This window comes from Durio zibethinus, chromosome 23 (assembly GCF_047325235.1).
Source record: "Durio zibethinus cultivar Kanyao isolate XHJ-2024 chromosome 23, ASM4732523v1, whole genome shotgun sequence".
Classification (NCBI taxonomy): domain Eukaryota; kingdom Viridiplantae; phylum Streptophyta; class Magnoliopsida; order Malvales; family Malvaceae; genus Durio; species Durio zibethinus.
Window position 1 is genome coordinate 1472203 of NC_143184.1, and position 26659 is coordinate 1498861.

A 26659-nucleotide genomic window follows, 5' to 3' on the forward strand; every position below is an offset into this window, starting at 1 on the left:
GGTTCATTTAGTCTAGTAGCTGTTTGAAGGTTGGTGGGGGGCGAGATGGCAAATCATGACTTGAAGAAAGCAAGATGATGGGCGGTTATGGGCTTAGGGTTTTGCTGTCTTTTTGCTGGAATTTTTTTTCTGACTTGCTAGGGTTCATTATGGAATCAGACATGAACATTGGATACTGGGTTACACGTGCGCTGCTCTGTAAAAAAAAGCTCCTTTTCGAGGCAACCATTTCCTTGCACTACTTACTTGTAGAAGCAACAACAACAACAACCAAGACAAACTGATCTCAAGCGTTAAAGTTTCCCTTCTCTCTTTCAATCTCTATTTCTCTAAAAAAAACTGTCACTGCCAACATACAAGTAAAAGAGTACAGTGGGAGTGAATCAGTAAGAGAAGGAGGTAATTTAAAGTTTGCTACAAATACTATATGTTCAATAAATAAAAAGTTTGTCTTGATTCTGGGATGGATATGCATGTGCAAATATGTTGCCTATGCTTCTTTTTGGTTTTCTGATCAATAAACCCTAAATTTCTTTCATCTTTCAACTTATTGCCAACAAAACTTTTTTATTATTATTATGTGAAGGAAAAGCTCAATTGTAGCCTATTGATAATTAAGATTCATCTTTGGTTTTTTCCTAGACAACCAAACCCTCATTTTTGGATTGCTTGCTTTTGTATCACTTATGACATTTTCAATAACGTATATAGGATATGGATCTTATAAATCTTTTCCTCGGAATTGAATATATAAATTCATCTACTAAATTTTAGAAAAACCATTTGGCATGAATTCATTTTCTTTTCACACTTGGGGGATGATTTTTTGCAAAGATTGCTGAGTGCAAGCTAGGTTTCAACTAGTAATATAAAATTATTATGTCAACCGATAACTTAACACTGAGGCTTTTCCACAACTTGGAGGTAATAATTTGGTGGACCATATATATGTATATGTGTGTATATATATATATATATATGTCTAATGTGTTCATGATTAACATCCATCTCTTGATTCTTTGAACTACACCTCAATGATTATCAGTGCTATATAAAATATTAAGATTCCTTTATTTTTGCCTTTTCCTTTCCTTTTTTGGCAGATATCTCATGAAACTGAAAGAGCAAAGCATACATAACGGGCACTTTACATGTATATGCATAATTTCACTGGAAAGTTTGTCCAAACATTGTTCGCAAGTTAACCCCTTTTATAAATCTTCTTTATATATTTGTGGACCCTTTTCATAGGTTTCCAAAGTTATAAATGTTATCTCTGATAACTTCTTTCTTTTGCGCATATTTCTAATTAAAATTTGATGATAATATTAATGATGGTCTTCTTTACCTCAAAAAAATAATAATAATAAAAACTGGAATATTAGAATTTACAAGAGAGAAGACACATTCTCAGTTGAATATAAGATTACATTTGAAATTGTCCTTTATATATTGGGGAGAATAATGATCCCAGCAACCATTGAATCTCTGAAACCAAAGTCGTCCATAAGACAGTTTTACAAGCATTCTGTCATCTTAACTTAAGAAAACATAGCAGAATCAAGACCTCAGGCACTGCAAAGATCTGAATTTACAGATCCAGAGCAATGTTTTTATGTCCATGTAATCGCATGCAAACTGGCAACAGCCCCTCTGATGTGATCCACGAACATAGCTTCAACCTCCTCAACATGGTGCGGGCCCATTCTTATTTGGATCCTTCACAAATGAAAACGGTGAGTTGTTGTCAAATTGTACGAGTCTCAACAAGGCTTGCTCCAGTTTTGGGCTTATTGCAATCAGTTTTTACTTCTTACTTTTTAGATTTACCTTTTCAACTAATTTTACTAAGTCCCTTTCATTTCACCGCACCGGTGTAGCACGAATAAACTCATTGCATCATTGATTAAATTTAAATACTAACATCATCAAAATTAAATCAATATAAATTTTTTATTAAATTTTTTTAATTGTAATTACAATTTTGTTTTCAATTGTAATATAATAATTTTATTATTATTTTTAATTCATCAATTTCACCATCCATCCAATCCAAATAGAGCCTAAATTTGGTAGGATTAGAGGGGAAAAACCGATAAAAAGGAAAAAAGAAGGAATATCAGACTTTGCTCGATAAAAATAACGAATGAAGAGTTTCATTGCTATTATAAATCAGTTTGTACAAGTAGTGAGTCCCGTTTATAGATTAGAAAAGTAAAAAATAAAAGAAAATGAAAATTTGACTCACTCAATCGCCTACAAAATTTTTCTTCATCCCAACCTTCTTCGGGTTTCCGCCTTAACCTACAGATGAAACATATACCATTACAAAGTACAAACCCACCGCATACTTGCATAAAATTCGTGGGGAAGCAAGTACCCCTTGCAGATGATCTAATTTCACCGCTGAGGGTATTAAATCATCTTACCCTTAGCCTATACAGTGACCAGATTTGTTTTTTCTCTACATCACACTACACTTATAGAACAGGTTACAAGAGCAGAACTTCACCTTAATCACAACTCTATCCTTAGCCGCCGCATTTCAGCGCGAAATACAGGGCTTGAATTCAAAGTTCGATGAGCAAGACTTCTGATGTCCTCTCGAGAACAGTCCCGTGATATGCGAACCAGCTCCCAAAGGGCACCTCTACTTATCATGTCCTTTGCATTTACTTCTAAAATTTCAAAAGAAAAAAAAAAGGTCCTTCAACGGATGTGTCTCATAGAGATTGATTTTTTTATGAATGGAGAAGAAATTAAACTTACCATGCTGCGCCAAATGACACAGTGCAAGCTCAATGTGTCGCCTAATGGGTGCAGCATCATTGTTAGCATTTTGCACAATCCATGGAAGTGCACCATCATCAATAAGAAGTGATCTCCCACTTTTTAGACCTGGAGTGGCGCACAAGTTGTTATAAGATCATGCTAAGGAAAGAGAAGAGAGCTACGTTGAGACCATTTTGTGCCAGATTATCAAGCTATATGATCATTGAAAGAATGTTTTGAAAAGAATACACAGCTTAAATCGGGTTCAGAATAAAGAGACTTCTAGTGATGCGGAAATACTAACCAATTCCCGTCCCCTTAAAATGATAATTAAAAGGTACCATTTGACTTCAGCAGTCATCGGTGAAACAATGGGATGTGACAGATCAAAGACTTACCACTAGTCGACACCCGGGATTCACATTTTGCAAAGTTGGCAATTCCACGTGCAACTTGGGAAAGAACATCTGGATGTCCGCATCTCACCATTCCCAGCAAGGCCTTAATTCCACCTTCAGACCTCAGCGTTGCTTGTAGCTTATCTGAAGAAGTACAAGTATGTGTGAGAGGCAGAAAGAGCAACCCAGTTAGAGCGCTAGAAAGAAGCAGGATTTAAATTCAAGAACAACTCTAAGCATAACTAGAATTTATCCTGGAAGCCTAAATGGTAAAGCCAAAGGCATGATAGATTCCAGTTGAGATCATTTCATATATGATGAAATAGATAAATGGAATACTTATATCACATGGAATGGAAGCCAGAAAGTAATGCATACATCTGATTACTCTTATTTCAGTTCATTTCTTTTATTTATTTATCTATGGAAGAGTTCCTTCCTTTAATCAACAAAGGAAAAGTTATAAAACCCCTATAATGTAAGAACCAAAAACATAATAGTGAAAGAGGGGATCCAAAAGAAAATGCAGTACCATTCCCACACAGGTTAGCTATAGCTCCAGCAACCATGCGTAGAGTCCGAGGATCTTCAACATCAGATGCTGTCAGAGACAATAAACTGATTCCCCCTTGAACCATTATGAGTTCTTGATTGGACTCTGCCTTGCAGAGAAGGAAACAATATAAAACCCATGTAGTCGGAACTCAGAGCCAATCAGTAGCCAAACTCTTTGACACAATATCACCAATCAAAAACAATGACTGATGTGCTCAAAATGACAAAAAGGATATTTGAAGAACAATTACCATTCATCGCAAGATTGGCAATTGCACCAGCTGCTACTCTGCAAACAGTTTCGTCCTCATAGCTTCTGAGAAGCATCAGCAAGGAAGTAAGACCACCAGCTTCAACAATCCTTTCCTGGTTTGCCTCTGTTCAGTACATGGAAAGTGCACCTCATTACTCACAAAACCAAGAACAAGTTAAACATGTCTCATATACAGATTAAGACAAAACAATTTTGTTTATGCATTTATTATCGACAAAGCTTATCATGTAAGAAACAGAGGTTTACCAGTGGATAATACTTATAAAAGGGTATTACCATTACAAGAACTGAATTTCTTTGAACAATTAATTTTTTTATAACATGAGTAAAGAAGAAACCACTTCAGACAAAAAAGGGTGGGAATATTAGCTTGGCCAACCAAGACAAGCAGGACAGTGAAGTTGCTAAAGCAAGAAACAGGGTAAATACAGGGCCCTAATGCCTGATTTTTAATGCTTACACATTGTGATTAGTATCACCCACAAAGCACTCCATAACACAAGAATGAGCAATTAGTACCCAAGGTTCTTCTACAAGCAGTTTTTAAAAAAGAAAGACAACACAACAAAAAGTAATGCACCTAATCCATCAGCTCCCCATCCCGGGCACCTTAAGTAATGGCACAAGAAACCAACGCTTTTGCTCACCTTCAGCTGCTAGGTTGGCCACTACTTTTACAGCATGAATGCGTACATTGGCATCTTCTGACTCGAGCAAATCCAAAATCTTTTGCAGTCCAACTGGTAAATTGATAGAAGGGGCAATAAGAAATGCATGGATGAATGATGTTTTAAGTGATAATATGGCAAAAAAAATTTTTTTTTTTATCACCTTGTTCAAATAGTGCAGAAACTGGTGTCGTATGTCCATTTAAAGAGTCCCTAACTTGAGACATCGGAGAATCTAAACCGGTATAAGCAGTTCCAGATCCACCTCTTCCCAGACACCTTCTCATCTACATATGTAAAATAAAAATGAAACCAGCATAAATATGTGCTAGTGTATGAATGCCAAGGATGGGCAAGAATACTAAGTTTCATAGATAATAGTAAATGCACCAAAATTTTCACTCAAGTGCATAAAGGGAAAAACTATCACATAGAAGCATGATAAAGTCTTTCTAAGCTAAGTTCAACGCAAGCAGCAAAATTTGTAAAATACAGGGAGCTCCTTTTGATATGATCCAAGTTTTTGATATTGTGACCGTATACTAGATCATTATATTGATGAGAGATGTCAACAGCGGCAAGTTCAAATACTCAACAAGTTTGAATTCCATATACATCAGGACATCAATTGTATTAAGAAAGAGAATTCAACAATGGCATGAAAAGCACGCTTAACTCATATGATTCCAATACCTGGTCAGCTTCAAAAGTCAGTTGTAACATCTGACTTCTTAGTATTATTATTTCTTCTTCAAGCTTCCTTTTTTGATGAACCTCATCCTCCAGAGCATTTTGGAGTTTTAAGATTTCAGCATCTCCACCTGCCTAATACACCAAAATAATCCTCACACAACCAATTCCTTATCTAAAAGTCAATAGAAGCTCAGAGAACTTGATAAAAATGTATTCACTATTTGCATAACAAGTATACCCCTGCATCTGTGCTCTGCCCTAGTTGACTCTTAAGTTTGTTGACCTCCTCTTCAGCTTCCTTTCTCATATGAATTTCTTTCTCTAGCATGTTTTTAACCTCAGCAATGGAAAAACCAAGCCCCTGAAGATTATGATGAAGACAAAATATATTAACAAAATACAAACACAAGATAGCCCAAAATCCTATGTATAAATAGTAATGGTAACTCATTTCCTACAAAGACCATTATAGCTTCATCATCATGCAACTAATATGTGTACACCAATAACAAAAACAAAGTCTTTTACAACTATGTTGGATCAACCATAGGAGTCAACAAGAAATAAATGTGTATTTCAGAAATTGACAAGACAGAAAGAACAAAGTAAGTTTCAATTCATTGTATCTTCCAATAAACTCATGTAAAAGAAATAACTTTGAAGTTATGTTCATGAAAATTGCTTTTGGAGATGATTGACAAGATATGGAACAAAAATCTGACTGATGGATGAAATTTAAGCCACATACCCAAGAAATTTTGAAAAAACATGGCCCAATATTGGGCATGCTAACACATCTCTAAAGTGAAACTTAAACACAAGAAAAATAAACAACGGTAAAGTTGGGAAAATAATGCACAATTCCATAATGGATGTTATTGAAAAGAAAGCGCATGCCTGTCATAAAAAAGGGGCCCAACTGGCTAGCCATGAATTCACATGATAAATTTGACGTGATAAAAGATATGGTTTTTTATGCAAAAGTACCTCTCCATTACATTTATCCTTCATGAAGCCATTACACCCATGCTTTCGTTCATTTTCTATCATCTTTTCCTCCAGCTTCTTAACTGATTCCATATATTCCATCTGGCACTTTAGTCGCTCCTTCTGCAAAAGGAACACACAAGAAGTTCAGTATCAACGTATCACACCCTCAAGCAACTAAGCAAGTATAACTGAAAAATAGAAAACCATGAGGTTAAAGAATCACCCATCTGGGAGAATGACGAGTTGCTGAACTAACCTCCAAGGCATCGGTGAAATTTCTCTCAACCTTAGAGATACGATTTTCTGCCTCTAAGCTTATTCTTTCAACTTCATCATCAAAAGCTTTCTGTTGCCTTTCATTTTCTGCAATGAGCTTGTCCAGCTGTATTTCGAGCCTTCTAGCCAAACTTTTATAATCAAACTCTTCCTTTATTCTCAACATATTCTCCACCTTCATAGCCTGTAAGAAATGGAGAAATGCAAACTCTCAAGTAAAAGCATCTTGCTTCTACATATATTAAAGACAATGTTACACAAAATATGAAGAACTGAACAGATGAAAGGAATGTCATGAAATGAAATAAAAAAAGTCAAGCAAGAATGAGACGTAGTCCAATATAAGGATGGTGCATCTTGACCAAAGTGCATTGTACTTTGTAAGTTGTTTGATAGCAGATATTACATATAGTAAACACATTATAGATTATAGTTTTGAGTCCTTTTTTTACATAAGAACTCACCCTTTGGCCAAACAATATTGTACTTGCAGTCTCTCCTCGATGTCGTGGGGAGGGACCAATAGTCACAATTAATGAGGTTCTGGCAGTGCCTGCAATAAATAGAATCCACCTCACAATAATTCTGAAAAGCATCCAACTTGCTAGAAATAAAAAGAAAAAAAATTAAAAAATAAAAGATTTAGATCATAAACATCTAAAGTGAAGCCCAGGCACATGTCAACTTATATGAACATGAAAGATAACTCACCTCCAAAAGAATCTCTGAGCAGCCTTGTAAGTTTTGAATCACGAACAGGCACATGAGCACTATTCTCAGCTAAAGCATTGATGCACTTTCCCAAAGCACTCAGTGAAAGGTTAATAGACTTAGCTTCCTCCAACATGTGCCCCTCACTTCCTGCCAAAAGCAAAGCAAATCAATATCACCATCTACCAAAGGGATCCCACTCATAAGTAAGGCCACCTGCAGCACTTGGGAAAGTCTACAGCTATATACAGGTCGGAATATGAAGTAAAAATTTTATCTGCCAAAGACATAAATACTAGCCAATGCAATGCCCAAAAAGCTTAGGTGGTGAAAAAAAGAAATGCTCTCTAAAATGCAGTATGCAGTCGACTTGCACTGGGGTGAAAAAGGCCATGGTATGCACCTGACTTGTGAACACGCTCTGAACCTGCCAAATCTACCAAAACCAGCTTGCTTTTCCGGACAAGAGGCTTTGTTGGTTTGAAAAAGTGAGAAGACTTGTCTGTTTCACTTGGAATGGCATCTTCTGCTCCCAAAACTGATTTCTTAACATGTACCTGCACTAACATGGTTGAATGTATAATATTTCACTAAGGGATAATACAACAGCATAAACAACTACAGGTAGGATAATGAAAAATTGGTGAATGGAAACTGGGAAGGGGAAGGGGAAGGGCAGAAGTGAAAAACTAGTCACCATCAAAATAGCATGACTGCGAGAAGATTCAGTATTCAACTTTGTATTTGCAGCAATTCGATGAGCTTCTCCTAACCTCAATAGCTCCAAAAAACTCTGCTCATCCCTAATTTCTACATGAGTTGCCCTTGGTAATGAAACATCTCCAGTTTTGGGATCTTCCACAATGGAAATATTATCATTTGCTGGATCAATGAGATCCTGTATGGTCTCCATGTAAAGCTACAAGGACATATTGAAAATAAATTATTACAAATTCTTACCGAGACCATACAAGCCCAACAGAAATAGAAACAGAAAGTTTAATAAAAATGTCATCCAGCAGGTAATGGAACCAAAAAAAAGTTAAAATCCATTAAGCAGTGAATACAAAACAACACAATTACATGGACATGATGCCATCAAAGAAATTGCATTCAATTCATTGCACAATTGGGCATTAATAGAATAAAAATCATGAGTCTAACAACCTGCAAATAAGAAACAGAGACAGAATCTGTTTCAGGACAAACGTTAGCTAAAATCTCCTCCATCGAGCGGACCATTATTCCACGAGCAGACATATCTTCCTCACCTAATCGTCCAAGAGTAAAAGTTTTCCCAGTTCCAGTCTGGCCATAAGCCATAACAGTTCCATTATAACCATCCAGTACACTCTGCAGAAGCCAAAGTAACACCCGCACACAATCTCATAAGATTAAGTCATATCCATACAAGCACTTCTTGCTCGTTATGGCTAATGAAAAAAAATAATTCAGGGACAATATGATAAGCATTAAACACCATAAGTTAATGACATTATATTGTAAGATTAAGAAAACATTTGAAACAAACAAACCTCTACAACAGGCTTAGCAACAACTTCATAGACACGCTTTTGAGAAGCGAATTCGGTAAGCACTTCATCAAACTCATATGTTTCTGAATCCCAATTGTTCTTCCTAAGTTTAAGCCTCTTAAGCTATAGTAAAACAAAAAAAATTATAAAAAGATTAACGTAAAAACTAATAACCATCCAGATTCACGGTTGCCAAAATGAGATTGACAGCATTTAGTTTTTACCTCAGGTTGTAGTTCAACACAATCGGCAAAATCTGCGTCCGCGATCGACTCTTCTGCATTTCGCGGCCTTAATCTAACAGCTACTCGGACTCTTCCCGACACTGTAGAAAAATGGAGTATAATAAAACATGATTATTAATTTTTGAAAAAAAATGAGATACTAAACTCCGTCACCTCCTGCGGTGGTGGTGAAAGAGGCGGAGTTGGTCCGGCGAAGAGCAGATCCCGGAGAGTGATTCGACGAAGGAGGAAGTCTTGATTTGAATGAAGACGATTTGATATTCGATGAAGCGAGAGGCTTAATCGCTCCCTTGTTCACACCCGTACCATTTCTGTAAGCATTGGAAGCCATCACTTTCTTTTCTTTTTTTTTTTAACTTGTGGAGTTTGGCTTGTTTTGAAGTTCAATGGTCACTGTGACCAATTTTTGGCGTGGATTCGGTGAATTCCAAGTTCAAAACAAAGTGATGATGAAGAGAGGGATGGACCCACTATGTTGCGGAAGAGTTGGGAAACAGACGGAGCCGGTCTCAGATTGATGGACCCATCTCTGCATTTTTCTTTTTTTTTTTCTCTTTTTCGGAAATTATCAAATTAATTGAAAACTCTTTTCTGTAACCGTCGTACAGTATCTTACCACCGACTTTGGTTGCGTTTGAAGTTCCTCGAAGCTAGGTTCGTCGTTTGGACATTTTGATTTTGCGTATTAGCTCAGACTTAAGATCACGAATAATTTTTAAATTATAAGAAAAATATTTTAATTTATTATTTAAATTTTAAATATAATATTTAAATTATAAATTTAGTAATTAATATAATATTTTAAAATTTATTTATTCGTTATATTTTATCATTTAATATTAATTAAATTATTATAAATAATTAAAATGTTTCAAAACTTGTATAGAATAACAAAATATTAAAAATATATAAATATAAATAATATAATAAATTTCATCACAAAATAAACAATTTTTATTTAAATTTAAAAAATAATAATTTTTAATTTAATATTAAAATTCTATAAAAATAACTTTTAAATGCAAAAAATAGTGTCAACAGCACTATACATCTAAGTACTATGAAAATCTGTCTTTCGGAGGTTGTTATGATTAGAAGAAAAAAAAAATTGAATAATGCCTTTCATCAATGGGAAGACGAGACGACAAGTTTGTAGTAACCACTAAAGATAATAGTGTGTTAACATTTTACCTAACAAGATGATATCCTTAAGAAAGCTCGTAAAGAAAAATGTTTTTAAGTTGGAAGATGGAGATTTCATGCTTGTAACAAAAGGAATGATGGGCTTATGATTAAGAACCTCAAATTTTTAAAAGAAAATTAGATGAGAAATTAACATGTGAATGTCAACAGTTATAAGTGCTATTAATATAATATTAATTTTTTAATTTTAATAATCAAAAATTAAATTTAATAATTTTAAATATAAAAAATAATAATAACATGCGAATTAAGATTATGGAAATGTAACACTTAGCTGCATAGCATAATGAAAAAAATAATAATGCGATTGGATTATTATTATTTAAAATTTTTAATTTATTTGAAGATAATACTATGTATTTAAATTTTTTCGAATTTACAAGCTTAAAATGTTAATTTTAATATCATATCAATTTATCAAAAATTTATTTGACTAATAAATATTAATTAAATTCATAACAAAAGCAATTGACAAATCTTTTTTTTTATTTTATAAATTGACTTCATCATTTAAAAAAAAAAGGGCAAGACAAATAAGAATGAAACTTGGAGGGAAAACTCTTCATCGGCATTTTTTTAAAGTTTTTTTTTTTTAAACTAACCACTTATATTAAACAAATAATTTAAAATTTTGGTGATAAAAAATTAGTATTTAATATGGATAGCATCGAGGTAAATTTTTACTCGTAATAACTTTGAATTCATCGTCAAGATATTATTTTTTTTATATTTAATATAATCCGATTCAATCTGACTTGACTTAATCAATGCATATAAAATTGAACCCGATTTAAATTAATATAATAAATTTAATTTATTATAATATTAATAAAATATTATTTTTTAATATAAATTATATTTTAATTATATATAAATATATTATATTTATTAAATTGATATCTTAAATTAAAATATTAAATAATAAATTTATTAATATAATATATAAAATTTTAAATTTAAATAAATAATTAAAAAACTACATATATACCAAATTAGGTTAATTTACTTAAAATTCAACTTTAACCCAACTTGGTTATAAAAAAAAAATCGATCCAATCTAAAATTTAATTTTAAAAAATTCTATAAAATCAAATTGGATAAAAATACATGATTTCGAATAAAATTGCCGTCATAATATTTAAGCTAGTATTTCATGTACCATTGGTGAAAATAACCCCTAGTATTTAATGTACGATTATTGAAATTCAAGGAAAATACTATATGCATGTCAAATGGATATATGTACAAGTGCTGTTTGGCACGTGACACTTATTCTTAAGGATGATGCAATTGCTATCGGTTTGTGGGGAAAACTTTATTATTTCAACTTCAATAATCAATACCACTTTCAAAATAAGGAACTATAAAAGGAGGCAAAGATTTCATAGAATTTTTTAAAATATCTTTTGGGATAGTTTTTGTTGAAATATGAACTTCCGTCGCGGCATTTAGAGAAGCCCAGTAAATATCAGATTGGATGGGCTTCGCATCTATCAGGATGGGCTTTAATGGACCTATCTCTCGTAAATTTGGGGTAATGTTTTTCTTGTTAAATTAAAAGAAAAAAGAACAAGAGTGACGAGTCGAAGCTGTTGTGTAGTTTAATCTGTCATGTAGAAAGTAGACACAAAAATACAAAAGTAGACACTAAGCCGCCGCCTAATAAAAACCCTAGAAACCACATAAATTCAAGGGGCGTCCATTGCTTTCTCACCCCTTAACGTTTCACTCCGTCCGCAACCATCCTGCAACCTTTTCACTGGAATCTGACGTCATGGCTCAGAACTATCGCCGTCACATGAGCTCCGCCGTGTTTCTCATCTCTCTCCGACTGACCATCCCCACCACGATTATCACCACCATTACCATTCGCTGAAAAAAATCTTCATCCCACCAGATTCTCACGCATTTTCAACTTCAAAGTATATAGACTGTTACCGAAGCCAAATTCAAGCGTTATCTAGAATATTCTTGTTCGGGCCGGGTCGGGGCTATCCGCGATAGGACTACCGGTTCTGTTTAGGTGTTGGTTTGGTTGAAAGATGGCTATTTTGAAGAGCTATGGCGTGTGCTTGAGAGAGTATACGCCCCAGTTTCCTCGTCCCAATCACGGCGATAATTACAAGAGGTTTTTGACATTCTCTACATAAGATAAGATTTTTTTTTTGTTTTTAATTGTATTAGTCATTAAATTAGTTAATTAATTTATTAATAAAATTTATTTGTTAGCCGATTTGGTATTAAGTGGAAACGATCATATATGTTCCCTTCTATGTCATCTTTCTATTTGCCTGTTTCTGTCTTTGTAAACCAGTTGATTTAGTACTTGTCCGGAAGATCTTTTTTTTTTTTTTGTCTTTGTTAAAGTTAGCTCGTGCTGGCTGGGTGTTAATGAGAAGCAAGGTTAATCTCAGCTGTAATTTATATCTGCATAATTGGCTCATCTTATTTGGTTGCTTTGTAGCAGTAGAAATGTAAAATGGAGATCCCCACGAGCAGCAGTAATACCTGATTTCCATCTCCCAATGCGTAGTTTTGAGGTTAAAAACAGGTAATTAATAACTTTATACTATCTGAATCTGATTGATGTTTTACTGGGTAGAATTTCTTGTTGGTTTGCGTGTAGTTGCTTAATTTTGGTCATAAGGACTGCATATCTACCTGTGTTCCTACTTGCATTAAAGTAGTCCCTGAAACTTCAATGTTGGTGATGTTGTCGTATCTTTTTGTTGCTTGTTCATATAGCTGCTAAAATGAATTTGCTTTGGATATGTTGAGACATTGTTATGTTATTCATACCTTTATCTGGAGGTGTACTTTATTACACTTTTATGGAGCGCTTGAAGGTAACATAAGTGATTTATGGGAAGATTAATATAACCGAACACTTTGACATGGGTGTAATGCATCATGCATGGAGAATACCTTTGACATATTAGTTCCATGATGGTGGTGGTTTGGTATGCATTTTCACTGTGTGATAAAATTGTGGTGAATGTTAATTTCCTAATTGAGGGAGACTTGGTTTATCTATAGCTGTAGATTGTTGTCGAGAGCAGCATCTTGTTGGAAATGAAACTTTCTTTTGAAAGAATTGCTGCTGTTGATGATTTTGCTTGCTTTCTGCTTTGCAGGACATCAGCAGAAGATATAAAATCTCTTCGATTGATAACAGCCATCAAAACCCCATACCTACCTGATGGAAGGTTTGATCTCGAAGCGTATGATGACTTAGTTAATATTCAAATTGGAAATGGTGTTGAAGGTGTAATTGTTGGTGGCACAACTGGTGAGGGCCAGCTGATGAGCTGGGATGAGCACATAATGCTTATTGGTCATACAGTCAACTGTTTTGGTGGATCAATTAAGGTAATTGGGAACACAGGAAGCAACTCAACCAGGGAAGCAATCCATGCCACCGAACAAGGTTTTGCGGTTGGAATGCATGCAGCTCTTCACATCAATCCTTACTATGGCAAAACATCTCTGGAGGGATTGGTTTCTCACTTTGATAGTGTGCTGCCAATGGGCCCTACCATAATCTATAATGTGCCATCACGAACTGGCCAAGATATTCCTCCACGTGTCATCAACACTATAGCACAGAGTCCTAACTTGGCTGGCATTAAAGAATGCGTTGGAAATGACCGCATTGAGCAGTATACAGGTAATGGAATTGTAGTGTGGAGTGGGAACGATGATCAGTGTCATGATGCTAGGTGGAGCCGTGGGGCTACCGGGGTAATTTCTGTTACAAGCAACCTGATTCCAGGCTTGATGCGAGAGCTTATGTTTGGAGGGAAAAATCCTTCACTTAACGCAAAGCTCTTACCTCTGATTGAGTGGCTCTTTCAGGAGCCTAACCCCATTGGCCTTAACACAGCCCTTGCACAACTGGGGGTTGTGAGACCAATTTTCAGGTTACCATACGTACCTCTTCCCCTGGCAAAGAGGGTAGAATTTGTCAATCTGGTCAAGGAAATTGGGCGGGAGAATTTTGTAGGAGAAGAAGATGTTCAGGTTCTAGATAATGATGACTTCATATTGGTTGGCAGGTATTAGTCCTTTGTGAATGTTAAGGACTCTAGTTTGGTGTCTCTATTTGGAGTTTGCAATTTTACATTCGTTTATAAAATTACAAATAAAGTCTACCTGGTTGTTTAAATTATGACAGAAAATAGTAGTGCTAATATATATGCTACTAATATGATGCTACTGGGTATCGGACTATTGTCTATTTGGACTGGTTTGCCTTGTGCCTCTGTGCATTGCCATTGATCGGAAGAATCAATTATGCCTTCTCGTGGCTATAGCAAGAAATTGTGTTCATGTGACATTGCTGTGATTATCACTTTTTATTATTATTATTATAATCCTATAATTATTCAATTATAATAAAAAATTATGTAAAGATTTATTATTTATAAATATGATTTTTGCATAAACTTTTGATAGATTTTACAATTCTGAATTGTCATTAATTAATTGTATTACAATTATTACAGGGGAAATGCTTTTATAATTATCTAGTCGTTTTGGTCTTAAAACAATCTGAAATGCGAGCAACATTTTATTGATTGTAACTTAGAGATAAGGATTATGACCGATTTTCTATCAAATGTGGTGCAATCCACCCTACGGACAAGAAATTTCAACCGTGTGAATTCTTTGATTTCTATTGAAAGGTATTTCTTTCGGTTTAATCGTGTCTTTTGGGTCTTGATGGTCAACTTAAAGCCCAGATTCATGAATTTTTGATGTCCGGCCCCCATCATATATGTTGACCCAAGGCTTCATGTCGTGGGCTTGGGACTTATTCATATTTAAGTATCAAATGCTACACATATGTAAGTATCATAGGTGTTTGGCCCTGCCCTTACACTAAAGTTAATGACAACCCAAAGAGCAGCCGTAATAAGACGGCAAGAAATAAGGAGAAATTGACACTAAATATATATATTTATGAGAAGAGATCAACTTGTATCAATATAAAAATTTTATATTTTTTTAATAATTGATTTCAATAAATCCGAAATGACAAAAATAAATGAAAAAAAAAATTAATTTTATCCTTGAATCTATTAAAATTAAAAATTAAAAAAAATATAATTTTTTTTTTGTTTTAAGTTGATCTTTCCTTGTGTATATAGATTAGATCAGTATGAAATGGATAGCTGCCCGTTTATAAAAAGTTATCTGCCATTAAAAAAACAACATGCAGCTGCTAAACTCTAAATTAAACTTCAATGTCATATCCCCATTCTGAATACAGTTAAGACACAAATAAAACTCCAAAATTATTCCCAAAACGAAGCTATAAATAACAAACTGAATTTAGACAAAAAAAAAAAAAGTGAAATGAACGAGATTTGAGACATCAAACACTTCCCCCCTTAAGTAACAAGTATTCCATCATTATTTCTACCTAAATTCTCCCCATCAGGCATAGTGTTATACTATGGTAGTATTTAGACATGCGAGCTAGTGGGTTATTTCTTGCTTTTTAAAAGTGATTTTGGGGATTAGACAACTTCTTTTGTAGCTGAGCCAACAGGGTTTGGTTCTCCTGGTGGAGGAGAAGAGCTTTCTTCCTCAGCTTCTCGTTCTCTTCTATGATGCTTTGATTCTCCATGTACAGTTTCAAGTTCTTCATTTGCATATCTGTTTTATTAATGCAGACTATCATCATCTTTGTTCCCGCTCCCTTCCTTGACCTTCTCCACCTGTTACATCTTTTAAGTAGTAACACTCTTGTTAGAGATCAGAGACAGAGAGAGGAAACAAAGTAAAAGACAAAGAAATATGAAGAAATCTTATAAGTCTTACCTGTTGAGTCTTCGAACACGAATGTTATGTCGCTTGGAAGGACGTTTTCGGCAGAAGGAATTACTTGGAATCGAAACTGAAGAGTTAATGGACATGATGTTTAAGACTGAGAGGAAAAACAAAGGGTTTGTTTTTCATAGGGAAAAACCTAAGATAAAAGGGAGGATTGGAAGAGATTATTGGTTATCTGGTGTGATCCAACTAGGGAAAGAAAACAAGTGTTATATAGCTGGGATATTATGTTCTTATCTGAAAATGAGAAAGAGAAAGAGAGAGAGAGAGAGAAAGAGGCTTTTCATAGTAATGATGGCAAAAGGACTCATGATTACGAAGGGGCAGCAATAGATGGAAGAATGCAGTGAGAAGAAGGAAGAAGAAAAGGGCTTCTCTCTTCTCTTTTCCGTGGCCTTTTTTTTATTACAAGTACTACTTTTATTTTTTACTGTTGAGTGTCAAAAGAATTAAGCCAAGAGGGTTGGCTGGTTTAGGCACACAGAAAAGGACTATTCCCTCTCTCCATTGTTCATTCACTTTTTGAATTTAGAACTTGACAAGCTCTCCTTGTTTTGATGACTTGATCCAGGGTTCATATTAATAACAGCATGAACCAATACTTAATCAGTCGTATCTGGCTGTCAAACTGTTAATCCTAAACCCTTACCTCACAGTTATTATCGGACCATTTGATTTTCTTGATTGATCTTTCATATAAAAATGAAAAAAAAAAAAAAGTTATGTAAAATGAGATTTGAATAAAGAAACTTTGATTAGTCCCTCTCCTTCCCTTAGGTTCACCTCACAAAAGTAAAGACTACCTTTAATAGGGAGGTGGGCACTTTCTCGTAGCCATTGGGTTGGATTTGAATAACTTTGGAGAATTAATCTGATTTTTCTCTTTCATATGAATAGAGGATTTATTTGACAAGTAGTAGCACCAGCAAAGAGTCAAATGACAAGGGCTAAGGTCTTCCAAATCATAATAACTAAGGGGGGCCAATTCCAAAAAATACTAATGAATCCCTTGAGCAAAACAAGCTGCTGGATAACTTAAATTTTACATTTTTAACAAGTTTGTTAGAAATGCTTATTGACTGACCAGCAGCAGCTAAGCCTAGGCATAACTTCACTGGAGAAATAGAAATCATATGGTCAAAAAAACTTTAAGGTTTGGACTTTAGACACATAAGTTTGGTGAAAAGCAGGCAAAACCTAACTCTGTCTTTTCTTTATTTCTTCTAAATTGGTTTTTAATTTGCCTTTTCACAAGAAACCCTTTACGTATTGGACTCGCCAATGTTCAAACAAATGTAAATCCAAAACAAATGCACTTGCTTTTATCCTTATTATTATGCTTAATCATTTGTATTAATGTGAAAACATTTGATAAATTAAATTAGATTAGTTAGTAACTCTAAATTAACTTTTAATTTTTTTTAATCAGAATGAAAGGGGAGGCACATGGAAATTCAAGCGTGAAGGGCCAGAAAGAGTGGGGGCTATGAGAAGAATCCAAAAGAAAATGAGTGCGGATAATTGGAACGGAACAGAGAAAAGGGCTGAGGGCAGAGGGAATGGGCGTGAGAGGGAGAGGGAAGGGAGTAGTCAATGTGGTTAGGTTTTTCTTTTGTCCCTTTTCTTTCATGTAATTGAGTACCAAAACCATGCTCATTTCTTTGGAAAATGAACCCCCATTTTGGACTCATCCCCCTATTTCCTCTTCTTCGTCATCATAGATAAATGGGTGATGATTCATTTGGTAGAAATCCAATTTATTTTTTATTCAATAAATAAATTTAATCATGAATTTGAATAATTCAATTTTTACTTTAATTCAAATATAAATATTAAAATTTATATTAAATTTTAAATCGAATTCAAAATTCAAATTCAATTTTCTCCTCAACTCTACTCTATTATCTCTTAATTTTGCCTCACCAACTTCACTCACGTGAACCTTCTCCAATTGGACACGTTGGGCTTTGTCAGCTCACAATTCGGTTGGTATTAAAATCAAGCTCCATCCTTCACAATCCGCGAGTCTTCCTATATTTGTATTATTAATAATTTTAATAAAATAATTATCGACTATCTTTAAATCAGTAGTTGATGTATTATTAAAATTAATATTTAAAAATTATGAGTTCAAAAAAATTTATGTGCATAATATCTTTTTAATTAAATAAATTTAGTAAATAATAAGGTACGAAAGATTTTAAGGATAAATTAAGAATTTCAAAAAAAAAAAAAATGATTGAGTTTGACTTAAATAAATCAAGTTACATCAATTTGGCTGGTGAATTGACAAACAAAAATCGAATTAAACTACAATAAATATATAATATAAAGGGCAAAAATATCATTTAATATGAAATTTAAATATTTTTTATTAATTTTATTTTTTAAATTATTCGCACATTCAATTAAAAAAACTAACCAATTCTTTTATAATTAGATAACTTCTTTTACTTATTTTTCTCATATGTTTCCTTTTCACTCGCATAGTGACATTGTTAAAATCTAATAGAAATATAATTAATTTCATTTTATACTAACAAATTGGTAGACTAAATTTGATGTCCCTAAATCAAGTGGTACAAATTCAGTTGACAAAGTACACAAAACCCTAATTATGTCATTATAAATGTATAAAGCAAATGATATAAGTATCATTTAATGTTAAATTTAAATATTTTTTAATTAATTTTGTTTTGAATATTTCATGCATTCAATTGAAGAATTACCCAATACTTTTATGACTAACATAACTTCTTTTTTTCATCTACTTTTTCTTATATTTTTTCTTTCATTCACATAGTGAAAGTATCAAAATTTAGTTCTAAATTAAACAAAAAAAAAAGTTTCCTGAAGCAAGGATCGAATAAAAAATTCGGGGGGTAATGCCAATAGTTTAATGAAATATCAAAAGAAAAAAAAATCATGCTTTTTAAATAGGTGTTTTTAAGAAGTGTAACAAATAAAAAAAAAAAAAAAAGAGATGCTTGTTTTCTTAATACATATCTAAATGAAACGAGGATTGGCAAAGCCAAATAGAACCCTCATCATGTTGTTTTGAATATAGATGGTTTGAAGAAATGGATGAGGACCAAGACCACTACCCTTCACTCATTTCCTGTATTACTACAACAAACTACTCAAATACTAATAGTGGAATTATATGAAGTAGTCAACAATGAAATGAAGCTGCCCTTTCCAAGTTTCAAAAACGATCTAATTGCCCTATTTTTGGATCCTTTCATTTTTTTAGATAGCTTTGGATTGGGAATATAAGAGTGAATGTATGTTCATAGAAGTGCGTTCGAAGAAGCTACACTGTTGGACCAATTGAAAAATGGGAGGCAAAGTGAGAAGAAATAATTATAAGGTGAGAAAAATAAAATGAGTTATGAGAGCAATTGTCCCTAAGATCCCCCCTCCCCCTTTTTATCATCATGACATTGGCACCTAAAAATATGCAATTATAGCAAGTATGAATATGCACATTGTTGAATCAATCTATAGAAGGTAAACTTTTACAAGGGCTTACGGTTGTGGTTGAGTTGAACATGATAGTGTTTGGAACCAATTTTATGTCGGTTGTCAACCAATTCAAAAGTTTTAAATCAAATTGAAACTTGAATAAAAAAAAAAATGTGTGTTTTTTCTATCATGCAATTATAATAGGTCCAAATTCTTTTCAAACAAAATCAGAAAATCAAAATCTTACTCTAAAAATGATACATGACAGATTATAATGTGGTACTCACCCCTAATGAGACTAACTTCAAATGATGATACATGACAGATAAACAACCCTTTAAATATCACTTAATTCATAAATTCGTAGTTCAAGTATCTTATTAGAGATTTTTAAAGTTCAAATACCATATTAAATATTTCATTATAATTTAAGTATTATTCATGACATTAACCCATATTTTTATCAACATTATGAGATTTATGGATTTGAACATACACATCTAAATAAGCAGATTTAAAAGTGTAATAACACCAATGTTCAGGTAATAAAACCTGTTGATTTTTTGGTTATTGTTTAGAAAATTGAAGATAGTCATGGCATTTATTCCCAGTGAAGTTTATATCAATTTTATGGAAAATTTAATAGAAAACAAGGTGGTAATAACAATAAAATGAAAAGTCTGAACGAAAAAGGCATGAACTTTTAGTAGATATACCTGCTTTTCTTTTTGCACATGCACTTCTGCTGAGGGAACAGACCTAAGAACTTCTCGATATACAAATGCAAGTTCTGTAACCAAGAAGGTAGTTACTTACTTTCTAAGGCATTAAAAGCCTCAAACCTCATTTGAAATGAAAGAAACAAAGAATAATTGCATGCTTGTAATCTGAAATAAATGAATGATAGGTATTAGTATTACGATGTTGTGGTGGAGAAGATAATGAAATGACGTCTCCATGTTGAATTTTCAATTCAGGACTATTCTTTCTCAACCTCTCCCAAATAAAACACGTCCCATTTGTGCTACAAAGGTGCATAACACAATCAGAATTCAGAAATATTGAAAACCCAACAAAAGAAATCATAAACAGCACACTTATCTCATATCTTTCAAGAAAACAGATGCATAACAGTTGGAAGACTGTCGCGTATCTTCATTAGTGACTCTGTTCCTATATATTTTGCAATGTTTCGTGCTAATTGAATTTGATTCAATTTGAATACTCTTATCATCTACTAATCGGCCAATGCAGTGCTCATTCGCAGTCAAAAGCATACTCATGCCCTAGAAAAATGATTTTCTCATCAGTCTTTCACTTACAATGTACATTACAATTATCACTCTGATCTTTTCTTTCTTTTTTTTTTTTCCCTTCAAGCAATTGTAACAAATTTTCGTTTCGGTTTAATCGGTTAGACGCTTCAAGCCCAAAAAGAATTCCAAACGATAAAATAAAAGTAGAAAATTTACCGAAATATGAAAATTTGACAACCAAAGTAAAATTAATAGTAAAAGAGAGAGAGAAAAAGGATTTAGGGTTTAAAAGAGGGAAACCTAATGGCATTTGCGGGCATTGTTAGAGATGGCGTTGAGAACGCCCCAAACGTTGGGATAGTAAGTCGGGAGAGGCTGAGAGGAGATGTAGCCGGTGACTGAGACTATGAACTCTTAGGGACTCAACGGCACATGAGAAGGCGGAGAGGTGGCGGTTTGCTTGGGCAGTGACGACCTCGATTGGGACACATTGACTTTTGGTCTTGGACCGGGCTCTAAAGATACCAGGGTCTCGGGTTTTTCTTCTTCGTTTGGGGCCATTGATTATGGTGGAGTGTGACTGTTAATGACTGAGCGAAGTTGATAGAAAAAAAAATGGCGGGCATTTTGAAGTCCTATCGCCTTCGCTCAACGTCCCGTTAGAGAGTAGCCTGTCTCGCAAGGCTTGCCTTTTCTTCTGTTGGGAGTCTCCTGGTCGTTCGATTATTCAGGCCATCAGGGGAAAGTGATTTTTTCGCCATATCAGCGAATCAGGACCCACCAATATAGACTCAACCATCATCCTATCATCAGTGTCATTACCTCTTCGCTATTAATTAATCGAATATGACAATCACATGGAGATCCACCAATGTGTGAATTACCTTTAACATAGTCTAGGGGATAAAATTAACTGAGAAAAATTCGTGTGCGTAAATTACCATAAGTCCACAGCCACAGATCCTCGACATCCTCAAATGACATTGTTTTGAGCAATGTTAGCTGAAGCATAAAATTGTTACAAATTCAAGTTAACAGTTGCGCGGGTGAGGGTACCAATAGCAAACCGTTTTTCTCTATCTCAAAAATTTTCCCTGTTAGTAGTCAATATTCTTAACCCTTACAAAGTTTGCAACTCATGAGTTGAATCCTAAAATCATCCATTTTCTTGACACATTGGAACTTTACTCCACTTCAACTCAACACAATTGCAGAGGTAAGACTAACCAGCGAGTGGATTAGCATGTATTGTAACACGATTGAGCCTTATTTCTGCAAGAGGTCGATCGCCTGGTCCTGTTTGAGTCTGCATCAACAAAATGCCTTTCAATAATGTTATACATGGAAAACTGCTGAATAAACAAGCAATTGCAGTTGCAATTGATTTTCCGCAAACACATAAAAGTCTGTACAATTTGAACTATTTTCTGTGAGACCGAAAGTGAAAGAGAAGAAATCGGATTCTAAAAAGCTATTCACTTCAGAGTCATGTTGAACGTCTTTCTTTGTGGTATCTCAGCACTTTTAAAGTAGCTAGATTTTCCCTACTCTTTGAGGTCTCCAAATCCTATTTGTATAGATAAGGTAATTCAGCATGAGCTAAATACAATTGCATACGAAGGGATATAATAGGCCAAAAATAAGACCAAGGTTAATTACACTGACTAGCTTTGAAATAATAACACAAAAAGCCATGTGGACAAAGAAAAAGAGTTTGCATGAAAAAACTAAGTCCTAACATAAGCAGTTGGTTAGAAGGCCACAAAAATTGTTCCCAAGACATTCTAAATCAGAGAGAACTACGCAGGGAATATGATTGTATGCTAGCACAACATACCTTTTCCATGAGATCCAGGACTTCAAAACCATGGATCACCTTGCCAAACACAGTGTATAATCCATTGAGATGTGGCTGCTTTGCGTAAGATATGAAAAACTGGCTCCCATTAGTATTAGGACCACTATTAGCCATTGACAATATACCCCTCGCATTATGCTGTGATAAGACAGTTTTGTCACAATTAGAATGTCCACATGTATGTCCTAACACACAGCAGGTTAAAAACCAATGAGCTACTCAATGTATTGCATGTGGTTAAAGATTATATCTTGTAACAGAACATTGAGACTAAGGTTTTAGCTGCATTTGAAAAAGGGAAGAAATTTAAAGAGTTTGAAAAGCATAACCATATCAAAACACTTGGAGCAGCTAGACCAAGATCTGTTGTTATGCTGATTTCAAGATAAAGCTAGAGAAAGGGTGGTAGGGTAATAGAAACCAAAATTTTAGACCCAAATAGCGTGGCAGCTAAACAAACTACACAATAAATAACGCACAACCCAGCTCAGTTAGGCTCCATTCAATACATTAAAACTTGGACACCAAGCATAATGGAAGAGCATAAGCTTTCCAAAAGAAAGTTAACCAATCTTCTTAATCAGCAGGTCAACATGCATAGAAGCAGACATGAAACAAGAGTTTTCTTCTCCTCCCCCAACCACTCCCCCTTACTCTCAATGGGTAAAAGTTGGCGACTAAATTCTCTCGAAACACCTTGAGAGATTGCAAGAGCTAAAGTTCATGAAGTAAAACTTTATTGTTGCATTAGCCATTATCATAACATACCTTGAGGGATTCTCTAATCTCATCATTGAACTTCTTGCCCCATATGCTAGTTCCCCCTTTACCTGTTCCTGTTGGGTCTCCGCCTTGGATCATAAAACCTTTAATATTCCTGTGAAATATAGTCCCATCATAATAACCACTTGCACAGAGCGCCAAAAAGTTCTGCATCCAAATGAAAGATTAGTACTATTTACACGGGCAATAGAAAGAAATAAGTGCATATGGCATGAAATTTCTCCATTATAATGAAATTAAACAAAACTTCATTTTACAAAAATAAAAAAAGCTTATAGATTGAAAGCTATACCTATAATTATACAGAACTAACTCACTAATGTAGTAAAAGGAGAAAAATTCCCTTCAATAATAACAGCAAAAACAACATAATCATAATCTCCAAAATCTGCAATAGAATTTGTCTCCAATTTCCTAACTTTAGGGCTAAAGAAGTTAATCTGCAAACTTGGTTTTCGGGCAACGATTGGTAACAAAATAAATTCCCTTAAACGAAATTCTAGTCATAATCTATATTTTATCATCTTCTAACTTTCTTTATGAACAGCTTGCAACAGCAGAAGCTTCAGTTTTTTGTCCGGATAAATAAAATTAATCTACTCAACTAGGAAAAAAAAAAAAGGAAAATTTTGAAGGAGATGAGGGTCCTAACCTCTGCCGTTTTAGCAACCTCGTCGCAGAAGATCTCACACTTGATGTCACCAAGATTTGTATGCAAAGTAACTGACTGCAATAGCAAGACAAGCATCGATTAACTGTTAGTACCGTTTTGTCTATGTTCGATAAAATTACGCAAACAAAACTCACCATATTGTTTGATTATGAAGAGGCCCAGAAGTCAGAATCTCAAAATCGAAAGTAGATGAGTTTCTTGGGATGAGCAAGTGTCCGGTTTCTGGTGATTGTAGGACACACAACTTTCTTCTTCAGACTTCAAGTCGCGGCCTAGTGGAGGTTCCGGGGGCGTGGGCTTACAGGCTTGAGAATTACTCTTTGGATTTTTCTGGACTGCGGTCCCGACACTGCCTTATATAGGGTTGAGTAATGTCGCTTCTACCATCTGCGCATCTAGTGGGCCACTGGTTAGTTCGGCTGGACCCCATGTTGGACTCAGATGCTACGGGCCTTCGACCAATTAGTGTTTTCTTCAAAAGGAAAAAAATTATTTTACCAATTATAATACGAAATTTCATTGGTATTACATACGAGTATTATTCATCGTAACCACAAAAAATTATACTTAATTCTAAAATTTTTTATGTAGCACAATTAAATTGAAGAAAAAAAAAAAAAATTAGACCTTTAACTTTAACCCACGATATGATTGAACCAAATTAGGTTGTTACTATCATTTTTTTAATTCATTTGTTATTATTATATTATATCTAGGTGTAGAAAAATTAATGGATTTTTTGTTCTATCTTTTCTTGTTTAATCATAAAAAAACCTTGGAAGTATCTATTAATAGTATGAACCCTCCTATATATGGTTAGTTTTTGAAATTTTATAACCATCATGCCTAAATCATAAGGGAAAAATTTAATGCTATACTAGAAATATGCTAAGATTTCATTGTGGATTTATCGCCTTAATTTGATAAATGAAGAGTATTTCAGGAATAATAATGTAATAAATTAAAAAAATCAATGAGGAAAAATAATGTTTTAAGCAACACACAAATCTTTATTTGATAAATTAGTAACAACTTTACGTAATCGGTCAATTTAATTGATTTAATTTGAGAAAATTTATAATTTACTTAACCGACTTTCATTCAATAAATAGTTAAATCGATAGAATATTTTTAAATAATTGACTATAATTGAACCAACCAAAATCTATTCGGAGTCAATTTGGTTAAACAATTGATTTTTTTTATAATTTTTTTTTATTACGAATAATTGTTTAACTATAAATTCAATTTAATAAAACTCAAACTCAATTATCATTCAAACTAAACGACTAAAAAATTTAATAATTTCAATAATATTTTACCATAAAAAAATAAATAAAAATATTTCTCTCAATTTTTTTATCTTTACTTATTAAAAAATCAATTAATTCAATTATTAAAAAATTAATTAATTCGATCAGTTTAATTATCAATTTTAAAACTAAAAAATCAATCAAATTAACTAATTTAATTGATTTAAAAAATTGATTATAATTAAAATCAAATAAATCAAATCGATTCAACTGAATTCATCAATTTTAATCGATTTAATTATTTCAAACAGACTTTTACTTACTCCTAACTTCACATAAATCTACTAATCCATTTTTAACAACATTTTATACTTGAGCTAACACTTGTTCCAACACCTGTTTCATTGTCTCTTTTTCATCCCTGTACAACTAGGCATTGATATTGATATGAACATGTGAGTTAGATTCATTTACTTTTTGTTTAAAACTAAAGTCTTTTGAACCCAAAATCATTCATTTACTTTCCGTTGATAAATTTTCCCTAACAAGGTTTGGCTAACGTTATATTTGGCAGCCAGTTTCAAGTTTCAACTCACCACAAAAAAAACTTGACAGATTCCAGAGAATTCATGGCCGAATATCTCGCACAAAACCGTTTTTTGCATTATGTGTTCCTTACAAGTGCCGATCACAAAGCCTCTCTTCCCCAGTGTAATTTCTTCATAATTCTTGGTTTCCTTTCATATATAGGAAATTAGTAACGGAACAGATGTTGGTACAATATTATTTATGAATATAAAACAACTACGCTGGTCAGGAAGCTAGACGTTCAATGGAAACTAATGACGTAGACGTGGAGTATGTGAGACTAATAGAAGAAGATTCTTCCGGTGCTGGATTTGGGTTGCGCTTGCAGGAAGAAACCGTACCTCAAAGCCCTAGCAATGGCAAATCGTGGACATGGTTGCTGAAGTTGATTGTAATTTGCATATCTTTGGCAATTTTGGCAACACTTGCAATCAAATGGATTGGACCATTGGCATTGAGAAAGATAGGTAACTAATCTAACATTTCTTACATTGTCTTAATTCACATTTCTTGTTCATGTTAGTATGCACACACAAATATGAATTGGCATATATGATTTCTTTTGTTCTACCATAGGTTGTTGTCCCTGCTATAAAATGGGAAGAACAGGCGTTCAACAGTTTCG

At 33.8% G+C, this 26659-nt stretch overlaps 4 protein-coding genes across 9 annotated transcripts; 1 reads left to right on the forward strand and 3 right to left on the reverse strand.

The window, feature by feature from the left end:
• Positions 1-2134: 2134 nt before the first annotated feature.
• On the reverse strand, positions 2135-9809 carry LOC111313801 (kinesin-like protein KIN-UB). Of its 4 annotated transcripts, XM_089752075.1 has the most exons (20): positions 9271-9786; positions 9097-9197; positions 8873-8995; positions 8505-8690; positions 8035-8256; positions 7741-7894; positions 7338-7487; positions 7091-7179; positions 6607-6810; positions 6348-6470; positions 5599-5721; positions 5361-5492; positions 4831-4954; positions 4647-4739; positions 3977-4102; positions 3703-3828; positions 3171-3314; positions 2770-2898; positions 2513-2678; positions 2135-2304 (listed from the first exon to the last, which is right to left on the reverse strand). In XM_089752075.1, exons 1-19 carry the CDS (start codon positions 9446-9448, stop codon positions 2518-2520), a joined length of 2688 nt encoding a protein of 895 aa, XP_089608201.1. In that variant the 5' UTR covers positions 9449-9786; the 3' UTR covers positions 2135-2304; positions 2513-2517. The 4 variants fall into 4 exon arrangements, 3 of the variants coding, with proteins under 3 accessions (XP_089608201.1, XP_022770307.2, XP_089608202.1); XR_016332282.1 differs by having other exon boundaries at positions 2135-2678; positions 3703-3832; positions 9271-9723; XM_022914572.2 differs by having other exon boundaries at positions 2135-2678; positions 9271-9809.
• Positions 9810-11891: 2082 nt separating this feature from the next.
• LOC111313802 (4-hydroxy-tetrahydrodipicolinate synthase, chloroplastic-like) lies at positions 11892-14533 on the forward strand. Of its 2 annotated transcripts, none has more exons than XM_022914574.2 (3): positions 11892-12448; positions 12788-12871; positions 13455-14533. In XM_022914574.2, the coding sequence occupies exons 1-3, from the start codon at positions 12363-12365 to the stop codon at positions 14380-14382; spliced, it is 1098 nt and encodes a 365-aa protein (XP_022770309.2). In that variant the 5' UTR covers positions 11892-12362; the 3' UTR covers positions 14383-14533. The 2 variants fall into 2 exon arrangements, with proteins under 2 accessions (XP_022770309.2, XP_022770308.2); XM_022914573.2 differs by having other exon boundaries at positions 11903-12448; positions 12785-12871.
• A 1010-nt stretch (positions 14534-15543) lies between these two features.
• Positions 15544-16375, reverse strand: LOC111313294 (protein LITTLE ZIPPER 1-like). 2 transcript variants are annotated; one of them, XM_022913956.2, is made up of 2 exons: positions 16147-16375; positions 15544-16043 (listed from the first exon to the last, which is right to left on the reverse strand). In XM_022913956.2, exons 1-2 carry the CDS (start codon positions 16239-16241, stop codon positions 15824-15826), a joined length of 315 nt encoding a protein of 104 aa, XP_022769691.1. In that variant the 5' UTR covers positions 16242-16375; the 3' UTR covers positions 15544-15823. The 2 variants fall into 2 exon arrangements, with proteins under 2 accessions (XP_022769691.1, XP_022769690.1); XM_022913955.2 differs by having other exon boundaries at positions 15605-16052.
• Positions 16376-21788: 5413 nt separating this feature from the next.
• On the reverse strand, positions 21789-24531 carry LOC111313803 (Cyclophilin-like peptidyl-prolyl cis-trans isomerase family protein). Its single transcript, XM_022914575.2, has 5 exons — positions 24328-24531; positions 24173-24247; positions 23506-23667; positions 22717-22875; positions 21789-22185 (listed from the first exon to the last, which is right to left on the reverse strand). Exons 1-5 carry the CDS (start codon positions 24328-24330, stop codon positions 22102-22104), a joined length of 483 nt encoding a protein of 160 aa, XP_022770310.1. The 5' UTR covers positions 24331-24531; the 3' UTR covers positions 21789-22101.
• Positions 24532-26659: the final 2128 nt, after the last annotated feature.

Bases quoted from the DNA above. Each gene is read 5' to 3' on its own strand.
- LOC111313801 (XM_022914572.2), bottom strand. From the start codon at position 9,448: ATGGCTTCCAATGCTTACAGAAATGGTACGGGTGTGAACAAGGGAGCG. The intron at 8,691-8,872 runs GTTTGTTTGTTT...TGGCTTCTGCAG, and splicing joins TTGCTAAGCCTGTTGTAGAG to AGTGTACTGGATGGTTATAA. The intron at 2,679-2,769 runs GTAAGTTTAATT...TTGAAATTTTAG, and splicing joins GTGTCATTTGGCGCAGCATG to AAGTAAATGCAAAGGACATG.
- LOC111313802 (XM_022914573.2), top strand. From the start codon at position 12,363: ATGGCTATTTTGAAGAGCTATGGCGTGTGCTTGAGAGAGTATACGCCC. The intron at 12,449-12,784 runs GTTTTTGACATT...GTTGCTTTGTAG, and splicing joins CACGGCGATAATTACAAGAG to CAGTAGAAATGTAAAATGGA. The intron at 12,872-13,454 runs GTAATTAATAAC...TCTGCTTTGCAG, and splicing joins AGTTTTGAGGTTAAAAACAG to GACATCAGCAGAAGATATAA.
- LOC111313294 (XM_022913955.2), bottom strand. From the start codon at position 16,241: ATGTCCATTAACTCTTCAGTTTCGATTCCAAGTAATTCCTTCTGCCGA. The intron at 16,053-16,146 runs GTAAGACTTATA...ACTACTTAAAAG, and splicing joins CGTGTTCGAAGACTCAACAG to ATGTAACAGGTGGAGAAGGT.
- LOC111313803 (XM_022914575.2), bottom strand. The intron at 22,876-23,505 runs GTATGTTATGAT...GTCTTATCACAG, and splicing joins AGATTAGAGAATCCCTCAAG to CATAATGCGAGGGGTATATT. The intron at 22,186-22,716 runs GTATGTTGTGCT...TTGTTGATGCAG, and splicing joins TCCTGGATCTCATGGAAAAG to ACTCAAACAGGACCAGGCGA.